The following is a 20,931-nucleotide window of genomic DNA, read 5'->3' as shown; positions in this document are numbered from 1 at the left end:
GAAAATCTTTTCCTCGAGCGGATGTGTTGTCAGGCTGTTTCCTTCCAGCTAAGATAACACTGTTCTTTTTACAGGGTCATGTGCTTTCACCTTATTCGCAGTGCAATCTGCCCCCCACAAAATCTTTAAAGCTACCTGAAATGCTAAAAAACATACTATGTAACATCCCAACCAGGCTGCAGCTGTTTTGAATAGTAATTAAAACCTCTGATGTTTCTCTAACAGTGAGAGATGATATTCGAGCAGTTGCAGTTTAAGCAAGTCTGCTATGCAAGATATACTGTGGTCTCACGCTTACAGAAAATACTGTTTTGATGTCAGACAGATGCATGCCAGATTGTCAGACCAGTCAGCTGTTTGAGCTTTCTATTCTGTGCATGATTATGCAGCTGCAATTTCTTTCCTATACAGGAAACCTTAAGTTCTGCACAGCAGGCATCTGTGTAGCTTCACACAATGACAGCAACTACACTGCTGATTTGTTTGTCCACTAACTCAATTCTTTCTGCTTGCAGTTTCTCCTGCTGAGAGAATCCGGTTTATCCTGGGAGAGGAGGATGATGGCCCACCACCTCCCCAACTCTTCACTGAGCTGGATGAGCTTCTGGAAGTGGACGGGCAGGAGATGGAGTGGAAGGAAACTGCCAGGTGAGCTGCTAAGGCAAATGTGCTTACAGCTTATCCCCCCCCCATTTCACTTTAAGAGCCATGGGAAGTGGCTCACAATCCCGTGACTGGAACACAATCCCTTATAAATAATCATGTTTTGTGTGTGTAGGGAAATAGGCAGTGCCCTAGTGAACTCCCAGTCTACTCTTATCTGATCGAGATCTATAGTACCTGATCTGTGAGACCCGGAAAAGGCAGCAACTCCCACATGATCAAAACAGGCCTCAAGTATACAGGGACATGTGAACTTTTGGCATGTATAAGTGGAATCACTACACTTGTTAAAGGATTTCTTTTAATTCACCTGTGGCGTGCTCAGTATTACAATAAATCATCAGTTATTCCAGCTAATCAAGCTAACATTGTGCGACTTTCATATAGAATTATTATTTTCAAATGTTCCTGGAAGACTATCAGTAAATTTTATCTTAAACCTGACCTTCTCTGATTTGACCTACTTACCCTGTTCACTGCAGTGCTACTGATTACATGGGGGGGCGTGTTACCTTGGTATAACTTACAGTGTTGGCTTTTGTCATGGATTAGGAGGTAGTACTTTATAATACACAATGGTTGTTGTTATTATCATTATTAAGCTAACAAACCAGCAGATATACAACATCATGAACGCTTCAACTTTGTTTGTCTTTTCTGACTAAATCTGATCACTGAGCAGCAATTAAATCAAATGTAAGACTGACCAGTTACTTAGTGTTTGAGGTAATCCTGAAGTAACGATTAATGTCACCTACTCTGACCCCTCAAGTAAAGTGAAGCTTCATGCTGAGGACTACCTTGTTACTTTAGCATTACGTTTCCATTACTTGCTATTCCTTTGTCCGACGTAACCAAGTAAAGGAATTCAGTGAATTCAAAAATCTCAGCACCTTTTGTCAGTTTTTGCACAGATAAGCGTTGTGTCAAGCTTTGTCTATGGAGCGTTCTTTGAGAAGCATCGAAACAACGATAAGGAGCTGTTGTGTTTTTCTGATTCTTTGTCTCATTTTGTAAAAAGAGCAATGGGATTACACGGAAGGACATGTAAGTGAATGCCTTAGGACTCGCATTGTCTCCGTGGCCAAACTCTTCCCACAGCAAGACGGCCCGTCACAGACACGTGGACCGCAGCCAACCAGAGAGATACTCTATCCCCAGTGGAAACTCCATCCCCAGGCCTCATGAGAATGGTTCTTTGTAGTGGTGACATCTGAGGCATTATTATTAAAAAGAGTCCTTGTCCTGAGCCTTACCTTCGAGGCTGAGCTTATCCGTGGCAACAAAGTTGAAACGTTAAAATGGGATCTTGTTTGAACGCCGTTTCCGAGCAATGTGTGGTCTAAAGTTTCCAGAGAAGGCTGTCACCATTCCAGTGAATAGCATGCTTTCTAAAGTCTAGTGATTTATTTTTTATTTCTACGCGTTTCTGCATCCCACATTTATGCATTGTGAAGTGTGACAGCTTCAAAACATTGCACTGCTGTTTTGTAAAGAGGACAGAATCCATATTGTCGCCATTTGTTTTCCGCCTTTGTTTATTTTTAAACCTCCGTTACCTTTGATTTTGACCTCAACCTTCAGGTTGAAGATGAAAAAAGATGATGGATCGTACATTCTTCTGCTTCTGAGCACAGTCACTTGTCCAATTCCGGTATGGTTCACGCATATTTTGCCTCTTCTTTATTTTCTCCCACTCTGACCAGGTGGATCAAGTTTGAGGAGAAGGTGGAGAAGGGAGGTGAACGCTGGAGCAAACCTCATGTGGCCACGCTGTCCTTGCATAGTTTGATGGAGCTGAAAACCTTTATCGAGAAGGGCACGATCGTGCTGGATCTGGAGGCCAACTCGCTGCCACAGATTGTCGGTGCGTGAGGTTGACTAGATCGAAAGTGCTCCTGAAGGTTTAGAAAAGCCCAACTGCTACTTACGCTTTTCAATCTGTCCCCTCTAACAGAAATGATCACTGACAGCCAGATTGAGAGTGGTCAGTTGAAGGCAGACCTGAAGGAGAAGGTTACATACACCTTGCTGAGGAAGCATCGGCACCAGACCAAGAAGTCCAACTTGCGCTCTCTTGCAGATATTGGCAAGACTGTTTCCAGTGCAAGCAGGATATTTTCTAGCCAGGAGAATGGTAATGCAGAAACTCTTATTTCTCCTTATCAACTCAAACACCTTCTCCTAATTTTTCTGTTCATTTTTAACTCTTACTGTTTTAGGCTTTTCTTTTTTTAACACAAACCTGTCCCCTTTCCCTTTCTGTTTCTCCTCCCCCTCCCCCCTATCTTACTGTACTTCTTTTCCTCTCTTTTTTTCTTTCCTCCCACGGGGGTCTGTACTTTCTGACTTCCTGCATCTGGGGTGCAATAGCCCGCAACCCCCTCGAGCACCCTGTGCCTTGTTTAAACCCACAAGACTCAGAGGAACCATGTGAGGTCATGAGGAGCTCCAGCATGGGATACCTCTGTAAGTGAGGTCATAGCCCTCCAGCTGAAAGCAGCATTGTTGGAATGTAGTCCCATGGAAGGCTTGTGTGAATGGAGATAGACAATTGTAAATTAGAGAGGAAAAAAAATGCAATAGTGTTGAAGTTTCATTAAGTCAACTGTGTTAAAAAAAAAAAAAAAGGCTTAATGTGTTTATTCATGAAATCAGCCTGGAAACGTATGTGGTGGACAAAAGCTAAATATTCATTTTGCTGTAAATCAAATAGTGATAGACTAATGTTCTCCACCATTGTCAGTAGCAGAATTTCTAACCGAGTTCCAGAGTTTACATTCTCAGTTGTCTGCCAGCCGTTGCTCAAACAACTATTTACGTGTATAAACAGCAGACCTAAAGCAGTCATCTATCATGCTCTCTTGTCTCTGACTGTCTGACATTTGTCCTAAGTCTTAAGCCCTGACACATTTAGCTTATTTCTCAGGTTTCCGTCTCTTTTCAGCCTCTTTCTCAGCCAAAAATATCTTCTTCTTTTTTTCTTTTTTTTTTTAAAAAAGTTCTGCGTTCTTGCCCGTCATCCTCTTTGATCCTAACAGAATCTCCCCTCTCTGCAGGTAGTCCAACTACAACCCACCGAAACCTCACCTCCAACAGCCTGAGTGACTTCTCTGATAAGCCAGAGAAAGATCAGGTAATGTGTTTCGATGTGTTATTTGCATAGAGTCATATGGGTTTTGCACCACCGCTGTCAATGTTCACAAAGCAGCACTTAGAAAGGGCATCTACTGGGCTGTATGAGTGCTTCAGCATGCTGCAACGTAGACTGGAGACTGACCCCAGAGTATGTAGAAACATTAGCTTTATTAGTGTTTATCCACACTTTGTCAGGTGTAGACAATTGGCAGTTAAGCCATGGCAGCACCCGATTCTCTTGCACTGGCACTGCAAGGTGGAGGGCGTAACACATGTGAGCCCCAGATGCTAATAAATAAGACACCTTCCATTCTTCTCTCTGGTCTGAGTAACAACAGCTTACTGTCTTTGTCGTGTGAGTTTCTGTCATCCGCTGTAGTTTCTTTCGCTGCCGTGACTCATGACAACTGTAAATGGGCTGTATTGTCTGCGTTTTTCTGCAATCACGGAAGTAGTTAAACAGTAACTGAAATCACCCTCAAGCAACTGTTTATAAAACTGTGCATTGGTCAAAATGGTGTGTTTTTCTTTAAGATTTTAACAAGGGCTTTGTTAATCATCTCCCTTAGTTGATGTAAGTTTTTACAGGCTCAGTTTAGATCTCTATGAATCCAGACTGAGGATGTATGCTTATTGGACGGCATAAAATCAAACTGCTGTTCAGCACATAATTGAAGGAAGGGCAGGTACTGCCTGTTCCTACACACTTATACTGACATCAACAAAGCACACCACTAGGTTTGCATGTACATGATACCCTAATCACTTCTACAAGAGGAAATTTGTAGCCTAACCCTAACCCCCCTCCCACCTCCATGATTACAGCTGAAGAATAAGTTCATGAAAAAATTGCCCCGCGATGCTGAGGCTTCAAACGTGCTGGTCGGGGAGGTAGATTTCCTGGAAACCCCCTTTGTGGCTTTTGTCCGTCTGCAGCAGGCTGTCATGCTTGGGGCACTCACTGAGGTCCCTGTGCCCACCAGGTAAAATCGTCCAAGGTCCAACTTGCAACATTCGAAACACTGGCCAAAGTCTTTGAGATTCTCACTTTGTCACATCTCATTTTCTCATCTTTGTTTAGATTTCTCTTCGTCCTTTTGGGTCCCAAGGGCAAAGCTAAATCATATCATGAGATAGGAAGAGCCATCGCTACCCTGATGTCAGATGAGGTATGAAGTAACTTCGTATTTGTTGGTTTAATTTCTCTTGTGGACTAAATTTTGAACTGATTGTAATAATATGACCCACAATGGAGACTGACTGACTACCGGTACTTTTTTTTTTTTTTTTTTTTTTACTAGTTTTACTGTTTTAACACATTAGATTTAACTTAACTAGCCTCTGACTGGTTGTGAACTTAAGATGATGGTTTTGGGCTATCCAGTTGCATTCATTAAATTAATGTTAACCCTTCCTGTTGCCAATTGTGGTTGGAGTCAAGTCTTTGTTTTTCTTGTATCATTATGTCTCAGTGAATGGTCTGTCCAACTGAGAGGTTAATTGTTAATCTCTGTGTTACAACTTTTTGACCCACGTTTGTTTTGGCATAAGCAGATCATATGCAAAGAAAAATGACAGGTTTTTTAACCTGCTCCACCTTTAAACATCTCTGTGTCTCTGCTGTGTAGCTTCACTCCTGGCTTAACGTCTCAGTGTTGTCAGGAATGTTAGCTGATAGCTCATAACATTCTTAATCCTGAGATCACCTGGCGGGCAATTTCCCACAGGCCTCAGCTCTTTCCAACATATCTTTCGAGTAAACACGGTGAGATAGGAAGTGTTTTTCCAGGATTTCCTCAAGTTAAACTTTACTCCCATGAAAACTTTATGAGCCGTTCTCAGCCGTTTTTGAGTCATCCCCTCGTAGTACTATCCTGCATGCCTGTTTCACTGCTCGTGAGACGCACAGATATTGATTCATTATTTGGGTACATGGTAATTAGAATATTATGAACGTTTTGTTATGCTACTTTGTTAGAGTTAGGGGACACAGTGAATTGTTGGTTACTAAAGCTCCACTTATGCTTGTGTGCTGGCAGGTATTCCACGATATTGCTTATAAAGCAAAGGACAGGCAGGACCTGCTGGCTGGTATCGAGGAGTTCCTGGATGAGGTCATTGTCCTGCCCCCTGGCGAGTGGGACCCTGATATCAGGATAGAGCCACCAAAGTCCCTGCCTTCTTCGGACAAGAGGTCCGCTGCTAAAACCACCTAATCCCAATGAATGATGTCGCTGCATATAAATCTGTTAAATCTACAAAATGTTATGTGAACATAGACGTATTTATGCAGACGTAAAAATAAAAGGGGGGTTGGGCAGTATTAATGTTTGTCCAACATGATTTTTTTTCTACTTTGGTGCTGTGCTGATGTCTGTATGGCTTTCCATATGTATATCAGCGCCAGGGGACTCAAAAGCACTGTTTTTTTTGTTTTTGTGGAAGTTGGACGAGCAGCAGCAAATCAAGAGAACGTGGGCTTTAGAGAAATGCACTCAATGCACTGGAGTGTCATGGGACACTCAGTGCATCCCATCATGCACCAAGTGTCACTGTATTTAGATGCCACCCAACACCAGTTATTATTAATCTTTTTTTTCTCTTTTACTCAGCCTTTTTCCCTCTCTCCTTTCTCTCAACAGACCATGGCAGATGGTTGTGTTCTGTAGGAGGTTTCTTCCTGTTAAAAGGGAGTTTTTTTTCTTGCTACTGTCTCAAAGTTGAGCAGTGTTTTAAAGACAACAAACTAGGATCCTTTGTTACACAGTTATACATAAAGTTTCAACATAAGCTGCAGGCCAAGTGCAGGTCAACCTTTTCAGAAACTGAGAATCTTACTTCTTCTCTCAAACCTTAGATAATCTCTTATTTCACCGATGTGATTAAAGACTATTGTAAATAAAAATGTATGCAGCTTGTATTATATATGCATTATGCACTTGCATGTATATTTACGGTTTATTTGCCGTGATTTTCTGTTTTTGATGGTAGAAACATGACAGCGATCCTGCGATCTTCATGCTTGAGTTAACTGAAAGCTTGTGGGCTTTTATTTGTTTGCTTTCTGTTTTTAAAGGAAGAACATGTACACCGGATTAGAGGCACCTCAGATGAATGGCGACACTCCCCATGACACAGGACATGGAGGGGGTGGAGGACACCAAGTTGGAGAGGAGCTTCAGCGCACTGGAAAGTAATTGTGAAAATACTGTAGAGATAAAAAAATAAAAAAGAGGAAAAAAAAACACAGAGGAAGAATACGCGAGGCGAACTATATTATGCTTGCTAACTTTAATGTCTCCTACTTGAAGGTTTTGTGGAGGTCTCATCTTGGATGTGAAGCGGAAATTGCCCTTTTTCGCCAGCGACTTCTATGATGCGCTGAACATCCAGTCTCTGTCTGCCATCTTGTTCATCTATTTGGGCACAGTCACCAATGCGATCACCTTTGGAGGTCTGCTTGGAGATGCTACAGAAAACATGCAGGTAATACCTCCCTCATCCCTTTGTGTTTAAACCCAGCATTCACACCGCTCTGGCATTTCTAAGACTGCTAAAACCTTTTGTTAGAGCCTAACTTGACATGCTTGTGTTTTATCGGTGACATGAAGAAAGTCAGACTCTGATGATTCAAAAGCTTGTGTTTGCTCCCTGCCGATGTCTCATCAGTCAAACAATCTCAGCAAAAACATTGCAGCATTGTGTGATTTCCTTTTTATGTGTATTTTTCTTTCTCATAGCCGTGGCTCTTCGCCGATGCTCTCTGGAATGCTGGTGTTTCTGCTTTTTGTTGACTTTATATTTATGCTTTTCTGCCAATGTGATTGCCTCACTGTTGTTTGTTGCTACTTGTCTGTTTACACCGATACATTGTGTCACACAGTGTACTCCTCTGTTTTGAAGCAGTCTATTATTTCAACATTTTCAAAGAGATTCTCAGCTGACTAAAGCCCCTTATTGTTGCTCATGCACAGTGTGAATGTGACAAGGTTAAAGAGCTGATAAACAATGATAAACTGTCTCGATTTCCCAAATCCTTGCCCAACTCTAAATTTCTCCTCTGCTCACATGTGTGGGATTTGTCTCTTGCATTCTTCTACCTCTCACTCTCATAGCACATATTTCTGTCTGCCGTAAGCAAACACTGTCCATTTATGAGTTTCAGACTGAATTTATTTGCACAGTGTTTGCTGCTGTCACCGTCATCATCGATTTAAACCTTTAAACTAACACAACACACTGCAGCAGATAAGCCATGTTAATGTTGAGCTCAGAGGCTCACTCTGGATCCATCTGTCACACCTGCTGTTAGCAGGAAGCGTCGTATGATTGTGATATGTCGGCGTACAGCGCCAACCGCATCCACCCCGATGCCTCTCACAGCGCGGTGTAGAAGTATGGCAGGCTGAATGGTGATGAAGCCGCTTTCTTTGGGCTCTCATGTGACAGAGACCTGAGGAGCACCAGCCTCAGGAGATTTGCCCGGGCTGTAAATAACTACAGATCCAGATTAATCAGCCACAGTAGCCTCGTCACGGCTGTGTTTCTAATGACTCCTCCACCCGCCCCTCCCTTACCAATAGTGGGTTCTCAATACTCCTGCGTCGCTACACCTTCCCACTCAACAGAGGGATTCCCTGCCCTTGCTGGATCTTTCCCCATGTATGCTCACTGCTACAGCATTGTCATTATTAGCTTTTCATCCAGTGCAAGTTGCTTTAAAAAAATAAAGTGTTAAGAAAAAAACAAAAACCAACGTGAAGGGAAACTAAACAGGCCTGTCCTGATTGACCAGAACTGCAGCTGAGAATGGGGAAAACACTATTCCTGCGTGAGTAAGTAGGAATTACGCAATAATTAATGGGGAATAAAATGAGAAAGGATGCAGAATATTGTGAGAAGTGTTGTATGTAAAGTTTTCATTCTCCCCCCCCCCCCTGCATGTACTGTGTCGTAGGGAGTGCTGGAAAGCTTCCTCGGAACAGCACTGACGGGAGCAGTGTTCTGTCTGCTGGCTGGTCAGCCCCTGACTATTCTCAGCAGCACCGGACCGGTGCTAGTCTTTGAAAGGCTCCTCTTTAGTTTCAGCAAGTGAGTATTTCATGGCTAAAAAGTCACTCAGCTGTACACAAGGGTTAAACAGAGGTCAAAAACAGCAGCAGTAGACTGTTTCAGATATTTGTAGATTACAGTCTCTCCCCAAAGGACAGATGCGTGTGTTTTATAAAGATCGTTGTGACCACTACAAGAGAAGTTAAAAATATAAGCACGAAGAATTCAGGGAGATTACTCACATTTAGTAGTAGGCTGGTGACTTTGGGTCAAAGGTTGCTTCACTGGAACTTTTTATTTATTTATTTTTTGCACTTACTGGTAATAAATGATTGTCACCTGGTTGTGTTTATGAGCTTTCACCTGTTTTGCCTTCTGCTTCCTGTCCCGACTATGTGGAAGACGAGAGCAGCAAGGACACGCCATAATGGTGTGATAGCAGTGCCTAAATTTTAGGTATACGTTATTGTGGGGATAAAATGTCATTTCACCTCAGTTCAAGGGAATTAAATACTGCCTACTCTCACTTCCTTCCAACTACACTGCCTCTCTTACCCCCAAAGGAGTCTTCTAGCGTTACCAAAAACACCACGCTGCATATGTTCCATTATTAATAATTCACTCTCATTTAATTTTACGCTGTGACTGAAGAGTGTTGTGGCGCCTGTGCCCTCTCAATGTTTTCGTGCTTCGAGTCAACTGTTGCCGAGTCAGTGGCAGCTGCTCACTACAGCTGTTGTGGATGCATGTTATCCTACAGCTGCAATAAAGAGAAAAACCTGCTGCCGTTTTCCCTTGGAGGACCCCAGAGCAATATTTATATACCTCTGAGCGCCTTGTATTTTCTGAAAGTGCCGTGAATTCTTGGGTGGATTGTAAAATAAAATATTGAGATGTAAGAGTTCCCTTGCTCACTCTGTGTGAAATGTATCCTCTCCCTCAGAGACAACGGCTTCGACTACCTTGAATTCCGGCTGTGGATCGGACTGTGGTCGGCCATGTTCTGTCTGGTGCTGGTCGCCACAGACGCCAGCTTCCTGGTGCAGTATTTCACACGTTTCACAGAGGAAGGCTTTTCGGCGCTCATCAGCTTCATTTTCATCTACGATGCTTTCAAGAAGATGATAAAGCTGGCCCACTACCACCCGATCAACACTGATTATGATCCCAACCTTGTCACTCAGTACGACTGCCGCTGCATGCCTGGTGCGTAGTCTTTACTATTGCTGCTGCTTCAGATAGAGAGAAGCTACCAGAGTAATAGGAAGAGTTTTACCTTCAACATTAGCAGTGGTATACCTCCACTCTGTTCTAAACCATCTTTTGCCTGAATTTTGGGCTTCTTTTAAAGCAGGGGTTACTCACTGCACATCGTGGGCCACATACAGCCCACTTTTATCTAAAAGGATTTTTAAATATAGTAGTAAAAAAACAAAGGTTTCTGTTATTTATTTGCTTACCTATTACTTTGATGCAATATGAATGAATGAGGGGTGAGGTCTTTAGAGTTAAAAGTAAAAAAAACTTATTCCCCTCCTGTACTTGAGTCTTTACTGTGCCAATTTTGCTCCCCCAGGCCTGATGTTGTCTTAGAGTTTCAGGAATGATGATACCATGTGATGCTGAAAGTTGAATAGTCATATATGGTTTTTGTGTTGGATTAATTTGTCTTTTAATTTAGATTTAAGTTTATTTATTTATTTTTTTGTTTTTTCAGTGAAAATGACAAATGATAGCAGAATGTGTGACCGTGTAGATATCGCTTTCTCAGCACTGCTGAGACACTGTTTTTGTGTCGCGTGACTTGCCAATATTCTTTGACACGGATTTAAAATGGCAAATGCATTTATTAGAAGACGTTTTCTTGTTTTAGTGATAAGATATTATGTTGTTTCTTCACTAGGCAACTCGTCAGAACTCTTTGATCTATCTGCCCTGACAAACAGTACTGATCTGGTATGTAGTGCCCTTGTGTTCAGTAACAATGAGTCAGAATTCACTGCTTCAAAGGCTGTTTTTTTTCTTTTTTCTTTTTTCTCTTCAGGCATTTTTTTGGGGGGGTTGAAACTGATAACTGTTTTGTTTTTTCTGTTTCTGCCTTTTTTCATTCCAGCCGGTAAATGCTACCTTGGCATCTCTGACCAAGAAGCAGTGTATGAAGTATGGAGGACAGTTAGTTGGAGAAAGCTGTGGCTACATACCTGACATCACCCTGATGTCTTTCATTTTGTTCCTTGGGACCTACACCTGCTCCATGTCTCTGAAGAAGTTCAAGACGAGCCGCTTCTTCCCCACCCGAGTGAGTGACAGTCACATCGTTTTTCCACATCTAGATGAGTTGTAGCCAGCGTTGTGGTGCATATTTTCCCAGATTTCCCGATTACTTAATATGTGACCACATTTTTATATGTTTCAGTTGCATTTTACTTAAAATTATTGATTCGAAGAAGTCTTTTTTTTTGCATCTTGGTTTGCATGGAAGTCTTTCTTTGTGGAGTTTGCACATTCTCCCTCTGCCTGTGTGGGTTTCTCCAGGTGCTCCGGTTTATTCCCTAAAGTCTAAAGCCGTGCTTGTTAAGTTAATTGGACGTGGGAGTGTGCAATTGTCTGTCAAGCTGTGTTAGCTTGCCTGCATTTTTTTTTTTCAGCACACAAAGAAAAGGGTCGGCACACTTTTCTTCAAAACTTCCAGCCCCACAAACTCAAAGACACTGTCAAACCCTCCTTAAACGTGTCCTCCTTTCTAGGTGAGGAAGCTCATCAGTGACTTTGCGATCATCTTGGCCATCCTTCTCTTCTGCGGTGTGGATGCCTTAGTTGGTGTGGAGACTCCAAAGCTCTTAGTGCCAAGTGAATTCAAGGTAGGCATCTCCCGGAAGTTTGCCAGTGTACTAGAAAGTCCTCATTTCATCGTGACGTTTTGAAATCATTGACTGAATTGTCTTTCAGTGGTGCTCTTTCCTCCGACTACATCTATAATGAATGATGTTTCGGCAAGAAAGCCTGTGTAATTCTTCCAAATCCAAGCATAATGCTTTTCTTTGTAGCACACCCAGGAGGACACAGAGCTTGATTATAGGGGATGTGAGAACATAAACTAGCTCTTCGAGTTGCAACTTTAAATTGCAAGAACAGAGCTACCTTTGTTTGTTCACGGAGTCTTAATTCACTGTTTTTCTGTCATGTAACAATGCACCGGTAATTTCAGATCTGTAATCTTTTTGAGATGATATCGGGGCTTGGATAGTCTGTCTCCAGTGTTTTTAACAGTCTTTTTTTTTTTTTTTTTCTTTCCCATAGCCCACAAGTCCACTGAGGGGCTGGTTTGTTCCTCCTTTTGGAGGAAACCCTTGGTGGGTGTACCTAGCAGCTGCACTTCCTGCTGTGGTTGTCACCATTCTGATATTCATGGACCAACAGATCACCGCTGTAATTGTCAACAGGAAAGAGCACAAACTTAAGGTTGGTGCACCATCTGAAGGCTTAAGAAGAGTGAAATGATTGAATACGTTCAGTAATAAAAAAGAACCAAAAAGAATCCAAACTAAGTATGTAAATTTTTATTTCTGTAGCACATTTAAAACCAAAGTGCAGGACAGCCAAAGCATCAATAGATAAAGCCAAGTTTCATGAAATGACAACAAGAACTTGTCAGTGAATTTCTTTTCAGTACAAGTTTCTAAAGATCAGAAGAATACACAAAGTCAGGAAGATGAAGGGATATAAGACAAAAATGTTGGCCATGAAAATCCAATGAATGGTACATAAAAGACTAGTTAAAAATTGACACAGGAAGCCAAAATCAAAGTATAAACAACAATAAGAAGACTCCAACAGTAAACTAAGACTGGACTGAACAAAAAGCCACAGAGCAGCAGTGATAAAAGAGTCTAGAAATGGATCTTACCTGCAGTACCAGGAACGACATGCAATGAAATACATTTTATTCCTTATCTGTTTCTGGATTAAACAGTCATTTGTAGTCATTTGCACTGCATTATGTTTGTCTAATTGTATACATATATTCCCAGACTTCCTGATATATTATTAATATGTGACGCTCGGTGTGCTCTGATCACACTATTGCAGCAGCGCATGATTTGTTTAATATCTGGAGTGTGGGAACCACTTGTTATATAATTTTTTTTGTCTCCTGTTAGAAAGGGGCAGGTTATCACTTGGACCTGTTCTGGGTGGCCATCCTGATAGTGATCTGCTCTTTCATGGGCCTGCCATGGTATGTGGCTGCCACTGTCATTTCCATCGCCCACATCGACTCTCTGAAAATGGAGACTGAGACTTCTGCTCCCGGAGAGCAGCCTAAATTCCTGGGTGTCAGGTGAGTTAAAGCAGCTGCTGGACGCTGTGTTGACGTCACTTAACAATTAAATTCATTCTGGCATGGTGGTCTCGAACAAAGGTGTCTCAGTTTTCCCAGAGCACTGTCAGTATTTGATTGTACTAGCTAGTTAATTGCATTCATTTTAGATTGAAGTGATTAAAAAAAAAAGAAGAAAAAAGAAATCACTCAGGTGGTTTGCATAATGCTGTGTGCAGTAACTCATACGCACACACTGTGAAAAATACCTGCTGCGTGCACAGTCCTTTCTTTAGAAAAGGAAAAATCATTTTATCCAAAAAGGCAATTACTCTCCAGCAACAACAGGAGGAGGGGAGGAAATGGAAAGATTCAATTAATCATGAATTAGACAGTCAGGAAGGAACAAAAGAGAGAAAACAGTCTTGGAAAATGACAGAAAGGGGTAAATCTACACAGAGCTCTCTGTGTGTACACACAGATATAAATACTCCTGCAGTTCTTTAGGGAGAATGACTTCATTAAAAAAATGAAAACAAAACAAACTTGTCAGCGAGGTGGAGGTCAGGAAAAAGTTTCTTTTTTGTTACCAAGTCTGCAAAGACTGTATCATCGTGGATTTGTATAGTTGATGACAGGGATTTCCTCCATGTGGTTAACTGATTGGAGCGTGAGCCGTTTAGATTCATCATGCTCATTGTTTTTACGAACTGTAACTTTTGCATATGCAACCATTAGACATGAAATTCCAGCACATGGATGATCAAAAAGGTGTGTGTATGATGTAGATGCCATGCTGTCTTTTGTGAATTTTGCCTAGGGGAATAATAAACATAAAAAAAACAACAAAAGTTTTAACTTCTCTGAATCAAATCTGCTGATTAATTTGTGTGACGTTTCCCCCTCTAACTCAGGGAACAGCGAGTCACTGGTATCTTCGTGTTCATCCTGACGGGACTCTCTGTCTTCATGGCTCCTATCCTCAAGGTAGTGCTCCAACTTCTTAATTCTTCTGTGGAATTATGGATTACTGTCCGCCCGTTTTAGGACAAACTCCTGTCTTCCCTCTGAAATGTAAAATAATTTCAAGTCTTTTATTCATCCGATTAGGAGCTTCTATAGCTGAAGTAATATGTTGTGAAATAAGAATGTGCATCAGGGCTTAAGCTCCAGTTGCAGCACCTCGGCTTCTCAAATTTCCATTTCTTTGTTGAGCTGCCCATGAGTTGTGAAGACTCTGAGAGGTGATTTTTTTGAGCTGGTACGCCCCCTTGAGGGTATTTTCTATACTGTGTTTCTGATTCTCAGAAATAGCATTTTGTTTTTGCATGAACTGTATTATAGTGGCATAAAATAAAATTTTTTCATAAATTTCTAAATTTTTGCTCTAAGTTGCCTCATTTTAGTAATTTCTTTTCATATATTTTATATTTTTTATATTACTTAATCTTTTTTTTACGCTGATCTAGGAGCAGGTACTTCTCAGTCCTGTGCAAGCTAAAAGCCCGGTCACACTGGTAGCTCAGTAAAAAGAACATTCTTAGAAAAGCTTCTTGTGGACTATTTTTAACTAAGCAGTGTGAGCCAAAAGAAGTCATGTTTCTTCTGAGAGGGTAGCTTTGACACGCGTGTTTCTGTTTCCTCTTTTTTTTAAGTCACAGTCACACGTGTAACATTAATATCTTTTTTTTTTTTACTGTGTTCTGTGTTCTTCAGTTCATTCCCATGCCAGTGCTCTATGGTGTGTTCCTCTACATGGGTGTGGCATCGCTCAATGGTGTCCAGGTGAGTCACTTTGCCCTGTTCACTACCTACTAACCTGTGTTGGGTGGGTTGCTTTGAACAACACATAGCACACGTAATAATTAAAATATGATGAATTTCTTTTTGTGTTTTATTAAGAAAAGAAGTAATAACACTTAAACCAGAGCACAAAGAACAAATAAAACACAATGAACAGACTCTCAAAAGACTCAAATTAATACATTATTTTTCTAGCTAGCGTCCACACTAACTATACAAATAATGTATTCTGCTGATGTATTAATTGTGTCATTTACTTATTATTCTTATTGTAAAAATGTGAAACAATTTTATTTTATTTTTGCAGTAATTTTTTATATTAAAAATCTTTCTAATTTGTCATTAGAAAAGAAATCCTAATTTTCAAAATATTTCATATCATTTGAATTCTTCAATCCAAAATAAATAATTCCTTTAGGTTTGCAACTTTGAAAAGAAACAATATAATTATTTATTAATAAAAAGAGTTTGTTTAATAGGCTTAAAAGGTGGTAATTAAAGTATTTTATCTTATTTTATTTTGTCCTTAATACCAATAATATTTTTAAAAAGAACCACTCTGAGAGATGCCAGCACGGTGGTTAGCACTGTTGCCGCACAGCAAGAAGGTCCTGAGTTCAATTCCACCATCAGGCCGGGGTCTTTCTGTGTGGAGTTTGCATGTTCTCCCCGTGTTTGCGTGGGTTCCCTCCAGGTACTCCGGCTTCCTCCCACCATCCAAAGACATGCAGCTTGTGGGGATAGGTTAATTGATTAATCCAAATTGCCCATAGGTATGAATTCGGGAGTGAATGTGAGTGTGAATGGTTGTCTGTCTCTGTGTGTTAGCCCTGGCAAGACTGGCAACCTGTCCAGGGTGTACCCTGCCTCTTGCCCTATGACAGCTGGGATAGGCTCCAGTGACCCCCGCGACCCTGAAAAGGATAAGCGGAAGTGAATGAATGGATGGATGGATAACTCTGAGAGTGCAAACCTCTGCCGAAGTAGCTCACTCTCTGGGTAGTATTTACTTTAGGATAACGTGACGGATGTTTACTTTACCTACTCCTACATGTGTAATCAATGTAAAATCAATATTGATTTGTAAATAAGTGGAGATGAATAACTTGAGCTTAATATTATAAGAGCATATATTTCTGACTAACTAGGCAGCTCTTGACAGTGTAATGTAATAGTATAAATAGTATATGAGAGTATACGGGAAAATATAATGTGAGATTAAGAATCTCCATATACCAGTATCAAATGTTCCCCGATGTTGTAAATGATGTAAGCATAGTTCCAAAGATAAAATACATTTTATGAAGGTTTTCCTTGATTTGACCTTGAGGGAGAGGTCATACACCCAAAGTAATGTGATATTTAGAGTCCTCACTGTTACAGTATAAACCATACAAGTAAGAAACACAGTTTTAAATAGCTCTCTCAATCATCAATATTACCACTATGACCTTCAGCTCAATCTATAGACCATGAAGGAGAGGTCAGAGGGAAGTGTGACCGGATATTTTAAATATTGTTATGATACTTTTTATATGTTGACAACAAACACCACGCTTGTAAGAATCATAGTTGCCTTTTGTCATTTTTCAACCCATAAATTATTAAGTTGACCTTGAAGACGTTGGTGATGTAAATCAAACTTTCACAGATTCTTAACATGAGTCTAATCTACATCTCTACAAAGTTTGATGGAAATTCATTCAGGATTTTCTGAGCTATTGAGTTTACAGATGGAATGGATGAAAGCGTTTCCAAAAACATAACCTCCTTGGCGGAGGTAATTTATCAATAATTGGATTACATTATACTTTGGTACATTATTGGATATTTTAATAGGAAAAAACTGACTGTGTAGCACTGCTGTCTCAGAGTATCAACCAAAATTGGAAAAGGAAAAGTCATACAGAAGTATAAAATCTCTGAATTGTTTTCCAGGTTCTAACTGCAGCGTGTCCGATTCTTAACCTACTGAACTTTTTATCTGTTTCTTTGATCCAGTTCATGGATCGTTTGCAGCTGCTCCTCATGCCTGCCAAGCACCAGCCGGACCTGATCTACCTGCGGCACGTTCCCCAGAGACGCATCCACCTCTTTACTTTCATCCAGGCCCTGTGCCTGGCCTTCCTGTGGATCCTCAAGTCTACTGTCGCTGCCATCATTTTCCCTGTCATGGTGAGGCAAGGCTGATGTGACAGAGCTCTGTATTTTGCCCTAAAAATTTAATTGATTCAAACTTTTCCTCTCTTTGTAAGGTTTTGGCATTGGTTGCTGTTCGCAAAGGAATGGACTACGTGTTCTCCCAGCATGACCTCAGCTACCTGGATGATGTCATCCCAGAGAAAGACAAGAAGAAGAAAGAAGATGAGAAGAAAAAGAAAAACAAGAAGAAGGGAAGCATTGACAGTGAAATTGAATTTGTAAGTAAATGTCCATATGCATTCAAAAAAGAAAGGCATGATACAGTTTCATTAAACGGTTATCGTCTAGTTCCCCACATCAAAGTAATCCATGAGTGTTAATGTTTTCATTCCCTCCTCCCACAGTCTGACTTCCCCTACCATGCAAATAATGTCCCCAGTATAAAAATCTCTATGGATATGATGGAACAGGAGCCCATGTTGGGAGATAAATCTTTGGATAGTGAGTACTAGTCAGGATTTGCTTTGCTTTAGCTTCAAAGGGCCGCTCCAACTAAAGGCTTCCTTTTCTTGTCATGCTAGCCCTCTTGCATTTCACTCATATGACATTTAACATCTTTAAAGATCAGCATGCTTTCTGTCTGTTTCTAACGCTTCTCTGAGCAGCCCATTTGGGCTTTTAACACTAAAAGCAGCTTTGCTGTGCTTGCTTTTCTTTCCCCCCACTACTACTTGAAATTCATGATTGATTGATGTTATAAAAAGTTTTTCTGTCATATTTTTTTCCCCCGCCAGGACCTCCATCGTCGACTTTCCTTCACCCCCATACACCGTGCTGAGCACTACTTTTTCTCTCCGTCTGTGGATAAGTAAGTGACAACCTGCTGTCATTTGAATATTTGTACATTCAAAAGGCAAAATGCACAAATATTACACACCATGTGATTTTTAAGTTTTTCCTGAGGCGTAACATTTTTGCCTCTTTCAGTCTCGACAGCGGTTCATACAAAAAAGGTTCACCTCAGATTCGAATAGGCCGGGACTCTGTGGACAGCTGTTTCGTCTGCAAGAAAGGGTCCGAAAGTGTCCTGTGAAAAAACCAGCACTACACAGAAACCACACATTCTCTCTTTTGTTTTTAGTTTTTCTTTTTGCTTTTTGTACTGTAATACTGCCTCATAACAGTGTTTTTTAATATGCCACGTGCGAGGATTTGAATCCGATTAGCTGGAAAAGTATTTGTCATTGAAAGACTTTGGTGGTACTGAATTTTAATAAGTGCTGACACAAGACCATTTGTATCATTTTACTGCAGGAGACAAAAGGACTTCACAAGGTCACACAGTTTTTTCCTAATCTTCCCAATTTGTATGTTAATAACCGAACAAGAATCAGGCTAGAGTTGTGGTAATCATCAAATAGACCCAGAGATCCAATTTTGAGCTTCATAACACGCACACCACTTTCACTTATTCTTTTTAATAATATCCCACATAACCAGCCTCTCTTCCTAAGTACTGTGTTTAGTAGTTATTTTTTTAAGGTTATTAAGGCATAGCTCTTTGAACCTTGAGATTCAAACACGGTGGAGGTACTGCACAGAGGATTCAGAGTCCTCCTTTAGTGAACAAAAGACTAATCTATGCACACTTACACAAGGAACTTGATGTGAAGCATCCATCTAAAGATGCGTGTTCATAAACACACCCAGAAGAATAATGCAACATGCTTGAATGTGGCAAGAAGTAAATGGTTCATCAACACGCAGACTGGAACTACCATATTTGTTTCCTAATCTTGATTGTTGCTCCCCTTTTTTCTTTATTTATTATATTTAAACTCATAAAGGTTGCTGGTTGAATATTAAATACAACTTAGCCATTTAACCTTTTGTGGAAATTTGAAGTTTCTTTGATCTGTATCCACTCAGCTGTGTCGTCCCCATTGTGGGGGTTTATCCATGTACTATACCTGTATGTAGCACTACCTCTTATTTACCTTAGGTGCCAGGCGTGATATATTAATATATCTGCTGTGCATTGATTTGTGATCAAATACTAAAAAAAACCCCTAAAAATCAGACGAACTGGCACTAGGATCTCTGAATCGTTTAAGATACATTTTGTTTTGGCAAAACATTTAAATACTATGTGCAAACTGCAATGATTTAAAGGGGCAGCATCACCCACATTTCTTATCAAAAAGCAAATATTTTAAGAGTATTTAAAATTTCTAAATATGTTTATTTAACAAGTTTAGTTTGGATGAATAAAATATTAAGGAGAAAGAAAGTCTTGTTTTCCTCCTGATGGTCCAAGAGCTGAAAGCTGGGAAGAGCTGAGAAGTATTTAGCCCATCCCATGCTTCATATTCCTATACACTTAAGTATCAACGTGTTACTGAGTCTGATTCAGTTCAATTGTAAAACTTGTTCAAAATATGTTAATTTAATCAAGTTCCAATCTTTTTATTGTTTTGTGTGTTATATGTATTTGTTTCGTTTTATGCAAATCAACAATCACTGTGAGATTATTACGATAATGCAACTTCTGGTTCTGGAAGAGCTACCGCTTATTAGTGCGCAAGGATATTTTTCTGAGACATTGGCGTCTATGCATTATCCAAATTTAATTTAGTAACAGCTGGATGAGCAGTGAAATATGCCAATCACACGTTAGACAAATGACTTGATCATGCTTGTTGCTACTTATTGCTTATTGAAGTATACACTGGTAACTTTAACTGATTCGGTTTTAAGGTGTCGTTGCCTGTCTGAATGTAATAAATCCTAATGAACTGAAATCTAGATGATCCTTGAAGAATTGACACGCACAGTTGGTGTCACTTCTGATTTTTAGTGGAAATAGGGGTTTGATCCTTGCTTTGAGCAATCGCTTCCATGTAGGTTGGACACAAAAGCCACATTGTCTTCCACTTTGTGCTTTGAGCTGCACATCTTGATCTCTTTGGACTTTCTGGTTCTGAATCTGCAATTATTGTAATATTTTTGATGTTAACGATTTTATACAAGCATCTTATGTGATCAAATAATCCTAGGTTACTCAGAATGAATAAAAATGTCCTTTTTTTTTTTTTTTTAATGAAGTAGCATTTGAAAAAAGAGCAATAAAATGGTCCAAATGATTCTTAATTAAATTGTTGTGTTTTTCTTTAACCACCAAATCTCTGTATCTTTGCCCTGCTTTATGTTTGCCTGGCTGTTCTCCAACTATTTTGGCAGCTCAAGGAGCATTTCTTATATTTCATCAAGAGTTCTGCTCTGTTGCTACCTTTTCCTCTGGAGTGACCACTGTCTGCTTCACAAGTGTTAATCTGATAGATGCCAGCGCTCAGTCACAGGGCGAAGAAAGTTAAAAAGGAAAGCTGCATATTTTCCATGATCATAGGACTCGAGTTGGCTTAAATGAAACAAATTGGCTCATTGCTGTGAGACACTGTGTTCTTTTACTTGCCAAAAGGGGGGAGGGGAGTAATAACTTCCTCCTCCACCGGTGCAGGAGAGAACATCATGTTTTGTTGCATAATACTTAATATTACTGGTGTTGTCCAAGCAACCAAACATGAATGATGGTGTGACTGTAAAAGGTCATGGAGATATCACCTGACTGATCTAAGAAGGTGTTCTGAACCTCTGCTTCACATAACAGGAGACTTTTTCTAATAATATGGGCAACCTAATATTAGATTGTAAAAACTGGTCAGTGTAATGCATGCGCTTTGACATTGACCATTAAAACAATAACTTCAGTAAAACCATGTGGTGTGATTTCAGCGTTGCATTTTTGCATTTTGCAC

The 20,931-nt window shown here is 40.3% G+C and overlaps 1 protein-coding gene across 4 annotated transcripts in view; it reads left to right on the top strand.

Moving 5' to 3' along the window:
- Window positions 1–19,001, top strand: part of LOC113025481 (electrogenic sodium bicarbonate cotransporter 1-like) — a 32,414-nt gene extending 13,413 nt beyond the window's left edge. The window contains exons 4-27 of one of the 4 annotated variants that reach the window (XM_026173263.1): window positions 516–648; window positions 2,370–2,530; window positions 2,621–2,800; window positions 3,037–3,132; window positions 3,723–3,799; window positions 4,627–4,784; window positions 4,883–4,970; window positions 5,841–5,995; window positions 6,878–6,994; window positions 7,113–7,287; window positions 8,759–8,892; window positions 9,797–10,059; window positions 10,757–10,809; window positions 10,967–11,152; window positions 11,601–11,714; window positions 12,154–12,315; window positions 13,014–13,192; window positions 14,086–14,158; window positions 14,888–14,956; window positions 16,976–17,149; window positions 17,230–17,394; window positions 17,521–17,617; window positions 17,911–17,984; window positions 18,104–18,170. In XM_026173263.1, the coding sequence (XP_026029048.1) occupies window positions 516–648; window positions 2,370–2,530; window positions 2,621–2,800; window positions 3,037–3,132; window positions 3,723–3,799; window positions 4,627–4,784; window positions 4,883–4,970; window positions 5,841–5,995; window positions 6,878–6,994; window positions 7,113–7,287; window positions 8,759–8,892; window positions 9,797–10,059; window positions 10,757–10,809; window positions 10,967–11,152; window positions 11,601–11,714; window positions 12,154–12,315; window positions 13,014–13,192; window positions 14,086–14,158; window positions 14,888–14,956; window positions 16,976–17,149; window positions 17,230–17,394; window positions 17,521–17,617; window positions 17,911–17,954 (3,053 nt within the window). In that variant the 3' untranslated portion in view covers window positions 17,955–17,984; window positions 18,104–18,170. Of the gene's footprint in view, window positions 1–515; window positions 649–2,369; window positions 2,531–2,620; window positions 2,801–3,036; window positions 3,133–3,722; window positions 3,800–4,626; window positions 4,785–4,882; window positions 4,971–5,840; window positions 5,996–6,877; window positions 6,995–7,112; window positions 7,288–8,758; window positions 8,893–9,796; window positions 10,060–10,756; window positions 10,810–10,966; window positions 11,153–11,600; window positions 11,715–12,153; window positions 12,316–13,013; window positions 13,193–14,085; window positions 14,159–14,887; window positions 14,957–16,975; window positions 17,150–17,229; window positions 17,395–17,520; window positions 17,618–17,910; window positions 17,985–18,103 lie in introns of all 4 variants that reach the window. The other 3 variants (XM_026173262.1, XM_026173265.1, XM_026173264.1) reach the window with 3 other exon arrangements.
- Window positions 19,002–20,931: the final 1,930 nt, after the last annotated feature.

Source organism: Astatotilapia calliptera, chromosome 7, assembly GCF_900246225.1.
Source record: "Astatotilapia calliptera chromosome 7, fAstCal1.2, whole genome shotgun sequence".
In the NCBI taxonomy this organism is placed as follows: Eukaryota; Metazoa; Chordata; class Actinopteri; order Cichliformes; family Cichlidae; genus Astatotilapia; species Astatotilapia calliptera.
This window is presented reverse-complemented; position numbering and strand designations above follow the sequence as displayed.